Source organism: Podarcis pityusensis (assembly GCF_964106645.2).
Source record: "Podarcis pityusensis genome assembly, chromosome: 9".
Classification (NCBI taxonomy): Eukaryota; Metazoa; Chordata; class Lepidosauria; order Squamata; family Lacertidae; genus Podarcis; species Podarcis pityusensis.
The window spans coordinates 74,864,541-74,881,783 of record NC_138034.1 but is presented as its reverse complement, the minus strand read 5'-3'; the positions used below and the strand labels follow the sequence as shown (position 1 = coordinate 74,881,783).

At 46.0% G+C, this 17,243-nt stretch overlaps 1 protein-coding gene across 9 annotated transcripts in view; it reads right to left on the bottom strand.

The window, feature by feature from the left end:
* Positions 1 to 13,886, bottom strand: part of LOC308485377 (uncharacterized protein) — a 52,563-nt gene extending 38,677 nt beyond the window's left edge. The window contains exons 1-7 of one of the 9 annotated variants that reach the window (XM_081021226.1): positions 13,783 to 13,858; positions 12,867 to 13,118; positions 12,296 to 12,395; positions 10,090 to 10,188; positions 8,962 to 9,039; positions 1,004 to 1,023; positions 17 to 104 (exon numbers count right to left, since the gene is read on the bottom strand). In XM_081021226.1, the coding sequence (XP_080877352.1) occupies positions 17 to 104; positions 1,004 to 1,023; positions 8,962 to 9,039; positions 10,090 to 10,153 (250 nt within the window). In that variant the 5' untranslated portion in view covers positions 10,154 to 10,188; positions 12,296 to 12,395; positions 12,867 to 13,118; positions 13,783 to 13,858. The other 8 variants (XM_081021227.1, XM_081021229.1, XM_081021228.1 and 5 more) reach the window with 8 other exon arrangements.
* Positions 13,887 to 17,243: the final 3,357 nt, after the last annotated feature.

The window sequence follows — 17,243 nt, the reverse complement described above, 5'->3', positions numbered from 1 at the left end:
CAATTCTTCATCTTACCAATTTCTTTTTGCAGTTCATCATTTTTGTTGGCAAGATACCGCATTTCCTCTGATTTGTTTAGCGCTACAGCGAGTATTCCAAAGTCTAAAAGATTTGAAATAGTTCAAGTCAAAAGAGTATCTGAAATAACAATCTGCAAATATAAGAAACCATTTTCAAACATTTTTAAACACTCTAGCCTGAAACAAGAAGCAGAGCTCAAGGATCGGGTTCTTATGAATATGAGGACAGACTTGATTCTCTGTGGCTGAGATCACCAATGAAAAGCCTCAGAAGAATCCTGCAACTGGATCGGACCAAAGACTCATGCAATCCACTATCCTATTCTCATATTGAAAGTGGCTCATGAAGTATCTCTAATGTTCCTCTCCTATGTCCTCCTTGTCTGCTGGGAATCACAGGGTCACAAAACAATATTGCACTGAGTCACACAGTAAAACCAAAAATACAAAAATACTTTTAAGTTTTCTATTATGCTTTGTGAGATCTAAGAAAATAGAGGCGCCCAAACTCTTTTTTTGGATGAATTCTGGGTTGCATTTCACATAGAGCTAAGTAGGACATAATGTCAGTGCAGGAATTTCTCCTTGTGCAATACAATCTTCAGGCCCTTTCCCTCCAATCTGTTCTGACGTTTTTCCCCACCCTGGAGAACAGCTTTGGTGATGGCATGCAGGGAGAAGTGGGGGCAAAGTTCCCTTGTGCTAGTGCTAAATCTTGTGTCTCACCATGTTTGCTGCTAATATCGTTATGTACTTTTTGAACTTTGAATAAAGATGTTAAAAAAACAAAACAAAACAAAACAAACAACTGTCTGCTTTTCTTCCTGCTGAGGAATGAAATAGTGATAAACTCTGTTGGGTGGTGAGTTTCATTTCCTATATGTATCGCTCACACAATATGAAAGTGAATAAAAGGAATTGAAATATGTTTACATTAAAAATGTTCTAGCAAACATGAGGACGTGCATATGAAATGCTTAACATCCTTGTCCTCATAGAATGCCCCTACCGAGCTTCAGGAGGGGGGGGTTGCGGGCTCACGACTCCGCCCACACTCCCGCGGGGCTGTCCCCAGCCTCGCGGGAGCCAGGGATTCCCTCAATTTGCATCCCCACCCACCGCCAGCCAATCGGCTGGTGGCGGGGGCGGGCCTTCAAGAGGCCACTTAAGGTCGGGGCAGCCCTGGGCTCGCTCCTTTTCTCTCCCTACCCGTCGAGGTTTGCATCCTTCCGCTCGCTGGAATCCTTGGAGCCTCGTGGAACCTGGGCTTTCTACCAAGCCTTAGTGGAGCACCAGCAAGCTTAGCCTTTCGGAACGTTCTTTTGCCGCTTGCCTTTTATTTACTTGAGCTGAAATCACTACAGGAGAAATTTCCCTCCTGCGCTTAGCAAGGGTATTGGGCAGAAATCGCTCAGGTTCCTCGGGGGGCTTATTCTCTTAGGTCGCTTCAGCAGCGTGACTCACCACCGGCTCTTCCATCGCTGGGCAAAACCCCATACAGCAGCGGGAGCTACCAGCGACGCCCCCACCAGCCAGCTGATCGAGCCCTGCAGCCTCCCTCCTGTGCCTTCCTCCTTTCTTTCAGTTCTACAACCCTCCCCACGTGGCTTTACTGTGTTTCCTTGAATCGGAGTCTTCGTATCTTCCAGCAGGTCGTATCTTACTTTATTGCTTGTTAATTTAGCCGGTTTTCCTGTAGTCCCCCTGGTGGTGCAGCAATAAAACTGCTAGCACATTTTCAAAGCTAAGCAGGGTCTGATGTGGTTTCAAATTGGATGGGAGACCGGGTGTTAAAAAGTTCAACATCAAATTATTAGAAAAAGGCGGAATATATCTTGTTTAAAATATATATATATATATATATATATTGTCTGCTGCTGCGGGGGCTTTGCTGAGTGTTTTGCAATTTAATATAAACGGGTTTCTTGTGTGTTATCTGCTGATGCGGGGGCTTTGTTGGGTATTTTGCAATTTAATTTAAACAGGTTACTTGTGTACTTTCTGCTGCTGTGGGGGGTTTTGCTGGGCATTTTTCCTCTGTGTTTACCCTCACCTGACCAGGCGACGGCCGCCATTTTAATACAGGCAGTGCACGTGGGAGCCTGTGTTGCCACGTTGCTAGGCGACCGGCGCCATTTTAAAGCCACGTGGCTTGCTTAGCGGCCGCCATCTTACTAGAGGAAAACTCCGTGTGACTTTTCCATTCCATTGCAGCTCCGATCCTGCCTTTTGCTGGGGCATAAATGCAGGAATAAAACCTCCCCTGTACTCAGCTGCATCTGTCCTTCTCATTACAGTGTCCTCTCTTGTTAGGATAACATTTAACCTGAAAAGCTAATTAACAGGCACAGCTATTTAGAGTGCTTGACTGGGGGGATGCAATTTAATTAAAGTGAAAAGCCAGCTCTCCTCCTTGTACTGTATTTTCTAATTAATATTCTAAAATAAGTCTAATTTAGCTCAGAGGTGATTCATTGGTGAATTAAAGATTAATTCCAGCAGTAATCAAGTTTAAAATTCCATAAGTGATTAAATTGCTAGCGATTTTAATTCATAAAGTTCAGCATAAGATAGGATAAGGTTCAGCGGAAGATAAAAGCCTTAGATTATTGCAACTCATTCAAATATATATATATATATATATATATATATATAATAAAACAATAATACATAAAAAATATATTATACACAACATAATAAATAACACTGTATAATATATATATATATATATATATATATATATATATATATACACACACATATATATAATTAAATAACTAAATAAAATAAAATAAAATAAAATATATAAAGACAAAACAAAACAAATTAAATAAGATTTGAGAGGTCCACAGAGCCTGCAGGACTTGCTGATCAGAGGGTTGGTGGTTCAAATCCCCTCACGTGCTCACACGCGCTCGCTCATACACATACATACGCTTACGCCGGTCCTGCCGTAACATGGAAGACAACAGCAATCCACAAGCACCACAGCATGGCAACGCCTTAGTGCCCATGGCGCCTTGTAACCCCCAGGCATTGGCACAGCTCTTTTCCGCGCTGCAATCTTTTTACGCGCAATGCAGGGCTCCTATTACCCCTTCACCAAACATAGTAGAAGTGTCCCAGGATTGCATACCTGATACCCCTCCCAGCCAGCAGGGTCAGGCAGGTCCTTCCACAAGCGCAGCTAGCACGGAACAGCAGGCCACCAACAGGCCCCAGACGCGCCTGCAAACTGCGCACGCGCAAAAATCTAAGGCAGGTCCTCAGAGGGGTAAAGCGCCCGCGCAAAAACCTAAGTCTAGTACCAAAAAGGCTGGGCCTTCAGTGGCTGCCCGTGCAGCGCCCCGGCAGGAGGTAATAGATGTTCCTAGTGTTTTTCAGGATAACCCAGCTCAACAAAGTTCTTCGGAAGGGTCAACATCTGATGAGGAGCTGCCTCCTCAACAGGCGGTCCCGGCTGTCGGTGACCCAGCGCCGCGGAACGCCGGTTCACGTAGTGGGAAGCGGAAGTCGAAGAAGAAGCACAGGTCCAAGAAGAGCAGGAGACAGGACACATCGGATTCCGACGAGGAGACAGGTACTTCCTCTTCTTCCGAGGAGGATAGTGACGCGCCTTTGGGGACGTACTGGGGGGAGGGAGAAGACACGGGAGTCCCCCTGTGGATGCACGAAAGGAGGGCCAACTCACATCGGAAGGCCTTCAACGGCACCCTTGATTGGAAAGACGGGGCTTTAGTGGAAGACGTTAAGGTCTCTACTCACTTGGCCACCGACTTTGTCCCGGGGAACCACCTTTCTAAGAGAAAGAGGGACAAGATCCTGAATGGTGATTTCATTGATATGTTTTCCCTGCTACCCCCAGTACAGGTTAAGGGAAAAGGGGAGAAAAGGAGATTCTATGGTAGGAAAAGATATAGGTCACCCAGAGTCGAACGTACATTTGAAAATTGGCTTAACGGCTATCAGGTTTTTATGGCAGTAGTGACAGGTTGTTACCCAAAACGGGGCATGCATCTTGCGTCGTACCTTGCGCATGTCAGGAGGGCACGGGAGCTGGCGGGAGATGAAGCCGCCATATCGTATGATGAGGACTTCCGGAGGAATGCCTCGCTACTGTCGTCTACACGCTGGGACCAAAGGGACAATAATTGCTGGATGGAGCATGTGGGCCCCAATATCGAGAAGAAACCCCAGGATCAGTCTAAATCCGGTAAGGTGGAGGCAAAACGCCGGAGACATTGCTGGGACTTCAATAAGGGGGCCTGTCAGCGCACCACGTGTAAGTATTTGCATGAATGCGATAAGTGCTTGGGCAGCCACCCCGCCATTCACTGTTATAAAGGGAAACAGCAGCCCTTTCGTGGAGGCAGGGGGAACCTCGGCCAGGGGAGTCGGGGTCCCCCCGCCGGACCTTCAGGACCCGCCCAAGGGCCCGCTGGGTCTCGATACTAATCGGTCCTTAGGACTGGCACACTCTCCGATAAAGTTACAGCCGTTGAGAGTGCTGCTGGATCTCTACCCAAATAGACAAGCTGCTCGCATGCTAGATGAAGGGTTTTCCCAGGGCTTTAGGATCCCAGTTGTTTGTACCCCCAATTCCGGATGCCCTCCAAACCAGAAATCCGTCCTAGAGAGACCTGACATCGCCCTTAAGAAAATCAAGAAGATTACCGCGGGTAGGGTAGCCGGCCCCTTTGAATCACCCCCCTTCGAGGAGCTGCATATTTCACCGTTGGGCATTGTCCCAAAAAAGGCCCCAGGGGAGTTTCGTATGATACATAACCTTTCTTACCCCAAGGGAGCCTCTGTCAATGACGCCATTCCCCAAGAAATGTGCACGGTGAAATATGCATCATTCGATCAAGCAGTAAAGCTGGTTAGGGGATTTGGTAAGGGCGCCTTTATGGCAAAGTGCGACATCGAATCTGCATTCCGCCTTCTTCCAGTTCACCCAAAGGACTACCGCTGGCTCGGTTTTAAATTCCAGGGCGCCTATTTCGTCGACAAGGCGATGCCTATGGGGTGCTCGGTCGCCTGTGCCGCTTTTGAAACCTTTAGCACCTTCCTGGAATGGGCCTTAAAATTTAGGACAGGCATGCAGGGGGTGGGGCATTATTTGGATGATTTTATTTTGGTGGCAAGTAGCGAGAGCGATTGTGGCACATTGCTCCAGGCCTTTGAGTCCCTAGCAAACGAACTGGGGGTCCCTTTAGCAAACGAGAAGACAGAGGGCCCTGTCACCACCATGACCTACCTGGGTATCGAACTGGACACCCGTGCCCAAACCTCACGCCTACCGGCCGAGAAGTTGTCCGCCCTTAGAGAGCTTATTGAGCAGATGTTGCCGTTAAAAAAGGGAACCCTGAGGCAAATCCAATCACTCCTGGGGCACCTTAACTTTGCCTGCCGCGTGGTCTCCCCCGGTCGCCCCTTTTGCGGCCGGCTAGCAAAGCTGTCCGCGGGGCTACGGTCCCCACACCACAGGGTACGCCTCTCTCAGGCGGTGAAGTCAGACCTGCAGGTCTGGTTGCAATTCCTTGACGGTTACAATGGCATTTCATTATGGCAGGACTGCATGGCCTTGCGGTCGGATTTTCAGGTGCATTCGGATGCGGCGGGCTCTCTAGGGTTTGGTGTTTATTTCAGAGGGCAGTGGTGCGCCCAGCAATGGCCCCCCTCCTGGCAAGGAAAGCCGATCCTGCGCGATTTGACATTCCTGGAATTCTTCCTCATTGTAGTAGCAATCCATATTTGGGCCGACCAGTTTAAGAATCGTAGGGTGTGCTTCTGGACGGACAACCAAGCAGTGGTGTCAGTTCTCAACAAGCAGTCAGCGCATTCTCCCAGAGTAGCGTCCCTCTTGCGCTATTTTGTCCTTTCCTGTCTCCAGCTAAATCTTCACGCCTCTGCCAAGTTTGTCCCTGGCATCGATAACAACATAGCGGACGCTCTATCTCATTTCCAGATGGAGCGCTTTCGCTCATTGGCGCCGGATGCTCAGCTGCGGCCGCAACCGTTTCCGGAACACCTTTGGAGTATTGGCAGCGAGAAGCAATAAAGGGAGTATTGTCGGCCTTGGCACCCTCAACCCTAAGATCTTACAATAAGGCTTGGTTAGATTTCACAGCTTTTCGCAGGAAAAAGGAACGATTCAAGCCTGGCAGAGCCCCCTCTAAGTCTGAGGTCATAGAGTATATGGTCCACCTTCGCGACCTTGGCCGGGCCCCTAAAACTCTTAATATCCATTCGGCAGCGATTTCCTTCTTCTCAAAAGCCCTATTCTCCATTGATCCCTGTGCACACTTCGTGGTGCGGAAAATGTTGGAGGGCTGGCGCAGGTCACGGCCGCCAGGCCCTGATGCGAGAAGGCCCATAACACTCGGCATTCTCGCACAAATCCGCATGAAGCTTAGGACCATCTGTTGGTCAAAATACAAAGCCAGGTTATTCTCTGCGGCATTTTCCTTTGCGTTTTATGGCGCCTTGCGCATCGGAGAGGTGGTCTGCGAAGACCGCCCAACCGGTTCAAATAGAGGGCTATTGTTGGGGGACGTATCGATAGCCAGCTCCCACGTGATTTTGAAAATCCGTAGCTCTAAGACCGACCAGCTCGGCAAGGGGGCTATGATTCGCCTCCAGGCAACTCAGAAGCCTGGTCCTTGCCCGGTAAAAGATGGCGCAAAATATCTGCGTGTCAGGCCTAATTCCGATGGCCCCTTTTTCTTACATGCGGACGGTTCCCTCCTATCTAAACACCAGTTCACGAGGGTCTTGCGCAAAGCGATCGCAGCCATTGGTCTTCCTCACGAGGAATACGCTGCACATTCCTTTCGCATTGGGGCAGCGACCACCGCTGTCCACATGGGTTTGCCGGCCGAAAGGATTATGGATATGGGGCGTTGGAAATCTAACGCGTACAAGGGTTACATCCGGTAGCTTCTCTAAACCCCCCCGGCCTTCTTCCCTAGCCCTATGCCGCACTCCCCCCCTGACTTGTCACTAGAAGTCTAACGCTGGAAGTCTAACGCATACAAGGGGTACATCCGGTAGCACCCCCAATTCTCCCCTGTCTTCCCCCCAGACCCCACGGTGAACTTCCCCTGACGTGCCACTAATATTTTCCACTCCTTCTGATCTGGCTCTCTTATCCTCTCATTCCAGGTATCGGTGTGGTGCGATTGTGGTTTATCGGCCACAGCATAGTATACTGGGCCAAGCGGCGTGCAGAGAACAGGCGTTGGGATGCGGAGCTGCGGTTACCTAGCAACGTCAAAGTGTCGTGGATCACCAAGCGTGGCATGCGCTGGGAAGAGTTCTTCCCGGCGGTAGCTGAAAAAATCGCAGCAGAGGGCGCTCCCAACGCCTTGGTCATTCAACTGGGCGAGAACGACCTGGCATACAGGAAAGGGGTGGACCTAATGTGGAACATTATCAATGACCTTGAGGGGTTGAGGGCCACCCATGATAACATTACAATAATTTGGTCATCGTTGCTGCAGAGGAGATGCTGGCGGGACGCGGTGAATCCCGTGGCCGTGAATAAAGCCAGGAGGATCGTGGAGCGCTCAGTGGCGCGTAGAGTGGCTGCGTTGGGTGGACGGGTCATTGGGCACCCCGGCATCCAGTATGACAACTTACCACTCTACCGCGGGGATGGCGTGCATCTATCTGATGCTGGCAATGATATCTGGTTAGCAGACATTTTTCAGGGAATTAGGGATTGGTTACAGGCTGAGGGTATTGGCGGCGAGCCGGTGTGATGCGGCTCGTGTGGCGGTAGGCATTGGCCGGGGTATTGTCATGCAAATGAGATTGGGGGGGAGGAATCGCCATCACCTCCCCCAAGGCTTGGAGGGTAGTTCGTTAAAGGACTCCGGGGGGCGTCGCCTCGTCCGAAACCTACGGAGGCTAGGGCCTAAAGCGCGCCCCCGAGCGGTAACCCCTCGGGGAGCGCCTAGGGATATGCATCTCGGGTGGCTCCCCCTGTTGGTGCTTAACCCTCACCGGTTAGACCGGTTAGTCTGGTAGGGCCAATGCCTAAAGCCAATACCACTCTTGCCTGTAATCAATAAAGTTGTGGCCATTTTCGCCCATTAACCTAAAATGCTGGTGTCCTGTGTCTTCATTTATGCCATCTGTGGAGGGGGAGGGAATAGCCACGCAATGCCCCTACCGAGCTTCAGGAGGGGGGGGTTGCGGGCTCACGACTCCGCCCACACTCCCGCGGGGCTGTCCCCAGCCTCGCGGGAGCCAGGGATTCCCTCAATTTGCATCCCCACCCACCGCCAGCCAATCGGCTGGCGGCGGGGGCGGGCCTTCAAGAGGCCACTTAAGGTCGGGGCAGCCCTGGGCTCGCTCCTTTTCTCTCCCTACCCGTCGAGGTTTCCCACCCACCCGCCCTTTAGGTTTGGCCTTGATTTTGCTATGGGTTTCGGCTGGTCGCCGCAAGGGGCCTGGTAGGAGTTTTTCCATTTGGCTAATTGGCTGGAATTTGAAGCCACTTGGTTTTTTTTCGCCTACCTCGTAGCAAAACGTCACAACTCCTGGGTTTTGGCGGTAGGCATTGGCCGGGGTATTGTCATGCAAATGAGATTGGGGGGGAGGAATCACTATCACCTCCCCCAAGGCTTGGAGGGTAGTTCGTTAAAGGACTCCGGGGGGCGTCGCCTCGTCCGAAACCTACGGAGGCTAGGGCCTAAAGCGCGCCCCCGAGCGGTAACCCCTCGGGGAGCGCCTAGGGATATGCATCTCGGGTGGCTCCCCCTGTTGGTGCTTAACCCTCACCGGTTAGACCGGTAGGGCCAATGCCTAAAGCCAATACCACTCTTGCCTGTAATCAATAAAGTTGTGGCCATTTTCGCCCATTAACCTAAAATGCTGGTGTCCTGTGTCTTCATTTATGCCATCTGTGGAGGGGGAGGGAATAGCCACGCAATGAATCAATCCCAACAACAAAGGTTCGAATCATGGTCATTGCCACTTGAAACTCCTCTCTGTTTTTCACTTCCTTCTGATCTAAGGAGGAGGTAGGTAGAAAAGAAATGAAGAAATTGTTTTCTAGCACCCTGGTCTGATGACCTGGGGGAGGGGATACTTGGTTTCAAACTGCTTTTAATATTGAATTTAAATTGCTGACTTTTCATGTGCCCCAGGACCTTAGAGAGAAGGGTGAATAAAAAATCAAATCAACAAAAACATAAATATGATTTCTATTAATATTTTCTTCTCCCCACCCTTAAATTGATGTTTCCTATGCCTTGATTGCGGCTGCCCTGCTGGTCTGTTTTCATTTAGCCTGTTTTTCATTTCATTTTCATTTAGCTAAATGTATTTCATTTAGTCTGTTTTCATTTCAAGTCCTGTTTTCATTTAGCCTGTTGCTTCTGTCATCAGATGGTTTGGCCTTCCTTTGAGAGCTTTAGATTTTTGGGGGTTCAGATACCCCTGTCCTCTTTGTCCTGTGGACTTGCATTTGCCAGGCTGCCAAATGCCCTGCTGTAATGCAAATTCTTGGATCATTTGGTTTCCTCGCCCTGAGCTTTGCTTACTTTGAGTGCCCTTTAAAAATGAATTAGCTATGAAAATAGGCCATTTGTTCATCTATCCACTGCTATCCACTACTCTTTTTCTGAGTTGCATTCCACATAATTCTAAGGAGAACATTATGTCAGTGCAGGAATTTCTCCTTGCGCAATGCAATCTTCCGCCCCTTTCCCTCCAATCTGTTCCCCACCCTGCAGAGCAGCTTTGGTGATGGCATGAAGGGAGAAGGGGGGGCAAAGTTCCCTTGTGCCAGTGCTAAAATCTTGCAGTAGCACAAACATTGTGAATTACAGTTTGATGGGGAAGAACAGCATTTCTAGTGGGGGGATGTGAGAATCACAACCATCTGCTTTTCTTCCTGCTGAGCAATGAAACAGTGATAAACTCTATTGGGTGATGAGTTTCACTGAATATATGTATTGCTTACACAATATGAATCCCAAAGTGAACTACAGGAATTGACGCCTGTTTAAATTAATCAGGGTCTAGCAAAAGTGAGGATGTGCATAACAAAATGCTTACCATCCTTGTCTTCATGGATTGTATTAAGCCCAACAACAAAGGTCCGAATCATATCCATTGCCATTTGAACCTCCGCTCTACTTTTTGCTTCCTTTTGATCTAAGGAGGAGGTAGGTAGAAAAGAAATGATTAAAATGTCTGACTGTCTGGGGGATGGGATACTTGGTTTCAAACTGCTTTTAATATTGAATTTAAATTGCTGACTTGTAAGGCAGATAAGAAATCAAATCAACAAAACCATGACTATGACTTTTATTAATATTTTCTCAGCCCTTGATAGCGGCTGTCCTGCTGGTCTGAAGTCCTGTTTCCATTTAGCCTGTTGCAAAGTTGCAAAGTTGATATGCACAACAACTTCAAGTCAAAATTAGGTCTCAATGAGGCATTTCTAATATTACACTTTGGTGTCTATAAGTATCAGACAATTCTTTCCTTTTTTTTAAAAAATATTTATTCCAATTTTAAAAATTACAGAAAAAGAAAAAAGTAGAAAAAGAAAAACAAATCACATACATCTTATACAAAAAACAAACAATACAAAAGAAAAATACAAAAGACAAAAAATCACCATAAAAAGGTAACAAAGAATCAAATTAAACCTTTAAAACCGTTTTCCCATTTACTTATTTCCGTGACTTCCTCTCACCTCTCTGCTTTGTATTCTAGTTTGAATCGTATCTCCAGCAAATCCTTCTAACCTTCTTTTCATTTACTTATTTTAACATTCGAAAGTATTTAATTCTCCTCTATCTTTATTTTACACTTCATATTTACTTATTCCATTATACTCTGTCTGCCAATACGGTCTAGTATTCTTCTCCAACCTTTTCTAACATTCTTTTATATTACAGTATTTCTGAAGATATATTTTAAATTTTTTCCAATCTTCTTCCATCGACCCTTCTTCCTGATCTCGAATTCTGCCGGTCATCTCAGCCAGTTCCATATAGTCTATCACTTTTCTCTGCCATTCTTCTCGGGTAGGCAATTCTTGTGTCTTCCAGTATTTCCCAATAAGTATTCTTGCTGCTGCTGTCGCATACATAAAGAAATTCCTGTCTTCCCTTCGCACCAATTGGCCGACCATGCCCAAGAGGAAGGCCTCTGGTTTCTTCAAGAAAGTATATTTCAATACCTTTTTTAGTTCATTATCTATCATTTCCCAGAAGGCCTTGATCTTTGGGCACGTCCACCAAAGGTGGAAAAAAGTGCCTTCATTTTCTTTACATTTCCAACATTTATTATCAGGCGAATGATAAATTTTTGCTAGCTTGACTGGGGTTAAGTACCACCTGTAAATCATTTTCATTATATTTTCTCTTAAGGCATTACATGCCGTAAATTTTATACCTGTGGTCCATAACCATTCCCAGTCAGCAAACATGATATTATGCCCAACATCTTGCGCCCCAGACAATTCTTTCCTATAAAGACATTTTTGAAACGTCTTTCTTTTTCTTTTGCTGGATCAGTTTTAAACCAAAAAGATGTTCCATATGGATTCCAAGGAATTTAAAAATAAAAAAAAATAAAAAAATGTTAGGTAATACAGCACATTCTCATTTTGCATTCTATTTCCTCTAAGCTCCTGGACATCTACTTTCTAGGACTTCAGGAAGCATTTGCAAACAACAGTTATGGGTTTGATCCATATGTTCACTCTATATTTATTTTACGGGGTAAATCAAATTTGGGGCAATCTTCTTTGTGAATGAAATGGGTTGATCTGTACATCAGCTAATCAGATCAGATGGAGTGTTTTTGGTTCTGCTATTATTGCAGCTGAAATCTCAGTTACTGGTGTGTGCTAGGAAGAAATATCTTGCTTTGCAACATTTATTGGTGTTTATTTATAGGCTATCTGCTTATGTCAGGATTACTTACTGTGCCAAATTACCATGCCTAAAGGTCCAAATGCCTTTCAATGTTGTGTTTGTCCCTTTTACAGCAGCAACTAGAGCTGTTTTCATCAAGATACCAGCCCTCAGGCTGAAAGTGGCTTCCCACAATACGTTAAAAGATGTTCACCATTTCATAGATCTTGTGGATCTATGAGGTCTTCAGATGTTCCTGGGTGCCAACTCCCTCCATCACAGGCATCATGGTCAATGGTTGGGGATGACGGGAGTTGTAGACCAGTAACATCTGGAGGGCCACATGTTCCTCACCCTTTAAGGAAGGTATATACATTTAATTATATAACTACCTCCTAATCATCAGACAAGATGGAGTCCTAGATCTGGTCTCAGTTGGATGCATGTAAATCCAATTGAGTCTAGCAAGACTTTGGAGACCATGAGATGGACCTGGAAAAGAAACAGAGGGAAGCTGTTACACAGGCTCTCCAAATGTGCCACTTCATTTCCTTTTGGCAATGACCCAGCCTGACATCTGATGCTGCAGCTGAAGGAAGGAAGGAAGGAAGGAAGGAAGGAAGGAAGGAAGGAAGGAAGGAAGAAAGAAAGAAAGAAAGAAAGAAGGCTGTTGTCTAATTCTGTTTTGATGCCATCTGAGCTAGCAAATGGGTTTTCCAAAGACTTGTATTTTCTGGATCATGATCTGAATCATGATCTGGATCTGGATTGACAAACTGGGCCCATGAAACAGAGCAGGGCACCTGTATTGCCAGGGAATAAAACAGAATGTGATCTGCCATGTAGCTGTAGCTTTAATATAAGGAACCTGGCTGTTTGAGAAGAAGTGAAAGCAACTTCATGACTTGGCTAGCTATCAAACACCTGACTGCATGAGGGATGGATGGAGCAAAATAACCTTACATTGACTGAACTGCACAGATAAAGAATGCAATTGAAGGCTCATGCCCACATGTGTCGACTCCCAGGTCAGATCAAAGGATGGGAATGGAATTACATCATGAATTACATCTGTTGCCAGCTTGGCATGAGACCTTCAGCAGCTGGAGACAGGGAGACCTTGATACATTGTTCTATGCTCCATTCCAGAATGTGAAGAGAATGACCGTCTGCCAGTCTGAAGTGTCCCAGATAATCCTTACAGATCTCCTTTGGCTGGGGAGACATGAAGAACTAAACCTATTCTATCTGTATTATGATTATTGTGGCCTAAGATCTTTTGCATAATAATAATAATAATAATAATAATAATAATAATAATAATAATAAATAATTTATTTATACCCCTCCCATCTGGCTGGGTTTCCCCAGCCACTCTGGGCGGCTTTCAACAAAAGATTAAAAATACATTAAAACATCAGTCATTATAAATTTCCCTAAACAGGGCTGCCTGCTTATAGATTATATTATTGGCTTTACAGTTTATTCCAGTTGCTGTTGGTTTTCTGTTAGACTGTATTTTACATTGCTGCTCAATTTCTTTGCTAATGTTTACCAATTAATAAAAGTTTGTCTCTACCTAAGAGTCTCTGTCCAGTGGAATCCAAAGAACCTCTTGCGTGCCTGGTGGTTGCTATTGGCCAATACAGTAATACAACCGGATATACAGCACCTGTACACAGCCCTCAAATGTACCACCACTCAGTTTCATTGGATGACCCTGAGTTCTAGTATTTAAAAGAGAAATACCACCTGTTGCTTATAAAAGCTTCTTATCATTTAGCCTCTTAGTGACTTTTGGCCCTGGAATGAGACCCTGCAAATATCAAAGCTTGTAAGGAAAGTGTTCCACCCATCAGACCTCTTTCCGTTTGGATACCTTGATGTTGTCATGGAACAATCTTTTCCCTAATTTCTTCCTAAGGGTTTTTCATCCTTCCACTGGCTACGAACCACCTCCCTTGTGATGTCAGGCATTCCAGAACTCCTCCCATTTAGGCTATACCATTTCCTGATTGGCTGCTGATCATATCCAATCAGCATTCCACATAAAGCATAAATCCAGGGAAATGTTTATTTCAGATTTATTATACTACTTATTTTTTCAAAAGTTATTAGTTTTATTTTTTTTATTTAGGCCGGGTACATACTTTACCTTCAAAGCATATCCCCCAGAAGAATCCTTACTCCTCATAAACTCTGCTAGTAATATTGGAAAGCTTCCTGTCTCAACACTTATACCAGGAAATATGGCAAAGTACATTAGTGTAAATCTTCATTTGCAAAGTTAAAGCACAAAGACAAGGAACAGAAGCAGTGAAATTTCAACATGTTTGGTCTATATTTATTGAATGTATCATCATCAAAACATACATGCCACCAGTGCTATTTTTCCAGAAAAAAGGGTACCAGAACTGACCATGAACACTTCCCTTGCTATCTTATGATGGTGTCCACCTGAGAGGTGTCAGAACTGAGTTCCAGTGAGTTCCAGATGCAAAAAAAGCCCTGCATGCAGCTGACCTTCAACCAATGGCAACTCATCGAGAACTGTACTTGGAAAGAAGGACAGATCTGCACAAACTCTGAGCTGGACTCTGATAAGCTTCATATGCTAGAAATCCCTCATAACTACGTACCCTTGTTTCTCTTGTTGTTCGTTGTGTTTTTGTATGTTTATATGTCACTGCCAATAAAAATATTGTTCAAAAATGATTTCTGTCATTCATAACCTGCCCTTCTGTATAAAGATACAAGAATCATATAACACTGGTCCTATCTCCAGTGGCTCTCAGTACATTTCTGAGCACAATTCAACATGTTGGTGCTGACCTTTAATCCTCTAAATGGCCTCAGCCCTGGATACCTGAAGGAGCATCTCCACCCCCATAGTCCAGCCTGGAGGTCCAGCTCCAAGGGTCTTCTTCTGGCTCCCTCACTGTGAGAAGTGAGGTTGCAGCGAACCAGGCAGAGGGCCTTCTCTGTGGAACACCCTTCCATCAGATGTCAGGGAGATTAAGAACTACACAACTTTTAGAAGACATCTGAAGGCAGCCCTGTATCAGGAAGTTTTTAACAACAAAAGCTGAGAGACCAGTAGATTCAGAGGCTGCTCAATTGTGGGAAGAGCTGGACATTTTTGAGATAGTAGCTAGGCAACCAGGAGGGAGGGAGCCTTTAGGAGATTCTTCAGTCGAGAGTGGTGGGGAAGTCCCTCCCTCCCCTAGAACTCGGATGACTGAAAGGGTCCAGGAACAACAGAAGGCTTGTTACTTCTTATTGGAAACTACCAGAGGGAGAGGGAAACTCCCTTGCCAGCCAGTGTACTTGACATCCCCTGAAACAGGACTTGCATTCTCCAGTGTCCATTGTATGCTGAATCAAGTTAAATATACCACATACAAATCACCACTCAAATGAGAAAAAACACACAGAAACAAAGCAGATGGAGAACCAAGAAAGAAAAAGAGAGAATTAAACCAGGTTCCCTCTGGCCTGTTATTAAAAGGCACCATGACCTTGGGAGAAAGATTACAGGACCAGTTCATTCTTGCTTAAACCAGCTTAAGCCAAAACAGCACCTGCTCTCAGCAGAATGGAAACTTACTTGTCAGTTAAAATGTTCCAGGTTGCACCAGCTAGAAAAGGCACCAACTTCTAGCTTGTGTCACACAGAGAAAATACCAGAACCTTCTACTTGAATCAATAGGTAAGAAATGATCTCTACACTTAGATTAAGGCTTTCTGTACCTCAAAAATGCAAGCTATCACACTGTGAGCTTTGAGTGATATTTGAGTGAAGTGCATTATAGAAATTTAACAAGAAAACAAATAAAATGGCTACTAGGATCTAGGGGTCTAAGGAGACCACAAGCTTAACATGAGTCAAGAGTGTGATGCAGCAGGGGGACGGGGTACTAATGCTCTTCTAGGCTGCATCAACAGAAGTCTAGTGTCCATTCAAGGGCAGTAATAGTACCACTCTACTTTGCCTAGGTCAGACCATACCTGGAGTGCCGTTTTGGGCACCACAATTTAAGAAGGATGTTGACAAGCTGGAAGGCGTGCAGGAGAGGGCAACCAAGATGATCAAGGGGCTGGAAATCTGTCATGGAGGCTTCAGTTTGAGATTCCTGCATTGCAGAGGGTTGGACTAGATGACCCTCTGAGTCCCTTCCAACTCTACAATCCTATGATTCTATGAGTCTAACTATCAAGCAAGTGGTAAAGCCACATGACAGGATGGAATCCCAACAGAAGTTCTGAAAGCCGGCTTCAGATCTTCCTTCATGAAACACCTCCACGACCTCCTCTCTCATAGTTAGGAACAAGGATCCATGGCATAATAATAATAATAATAATAATAATAATAATAATAATAATAAATTTTATTTGTTTCCCGCTCTCCCCAGCCAAAGCCAGGCTCAGAGCGGCTAACATCATATAAATAAGACAATATGCATAATACAATATACAATATGCAAATAAATTAACATTCAACATTCATTAAAATAATATAGAATAATATTAAATATCAGCATTTCAAAATTAAACAGAAATCCACTCAACAGTTACAATAAGTAATTTCTAAACTCCAATCAATAAAACAACAGCAAACCACAGTGCACAACATAATACAATACGAAATGAGAAGCAGAGACAGGAGGGTGGAGCAAGGCAGGTGGAAAGAGGCCTTGCCTGATGAAGTCTCTCCCCTCACAGTTCTTTCTCCAGGCACAGCTTCCTTATGAGGAGACCCAGGGCCGGAGGGTGGGGCAAGGCAGGTGGAAAGAGGCCTTGCCTGATGAAGTCTCTCCCCTCACAGTTCTTCCTCCAGGCACAGCTTCCTTATGAGGAGACCTAGGGCCGGAGGGTGGGGCAAGGCAGGTGGAAAGAGGCCTTGCCTGATGAAGTCTCTCCCTTCACAGTTCTTCCTCCAGGCATAGCATCCTTATGAAGAAACCCAGGGCCGGAGGGTGGGGCAAGGCAGGTGGAAAGAGGCCTTGCCTGATGAAGTCTCTCCCTTCACAGTTCTTCCTCCAGGCACAGCTTCCTTATGAGGAGACCCAGGGCCGGAGGGTGGGGCAAGGCAGGTGGAAAGAGGCCTTGCCTGATGAAGTCTCTCCCTTCACAGTTCTTCCTCCAGGCACAGCTTCCTTATGAGGAGACCCAGGGCCGGAGGGTGGAGCAAGGCAGGTGGAAGGAGGCCTTGCCTGATGGAGTCTCTCCCTTCACAGTTCTTCCTCCAGGCACAGCTTCCTTATGAAGAAACCCAGGGCCGGAGGGTGGGGCAAGGCAGGTGGAAAGAGGCCTTGCCTGATGAAGTCTCTCCCTTCACAG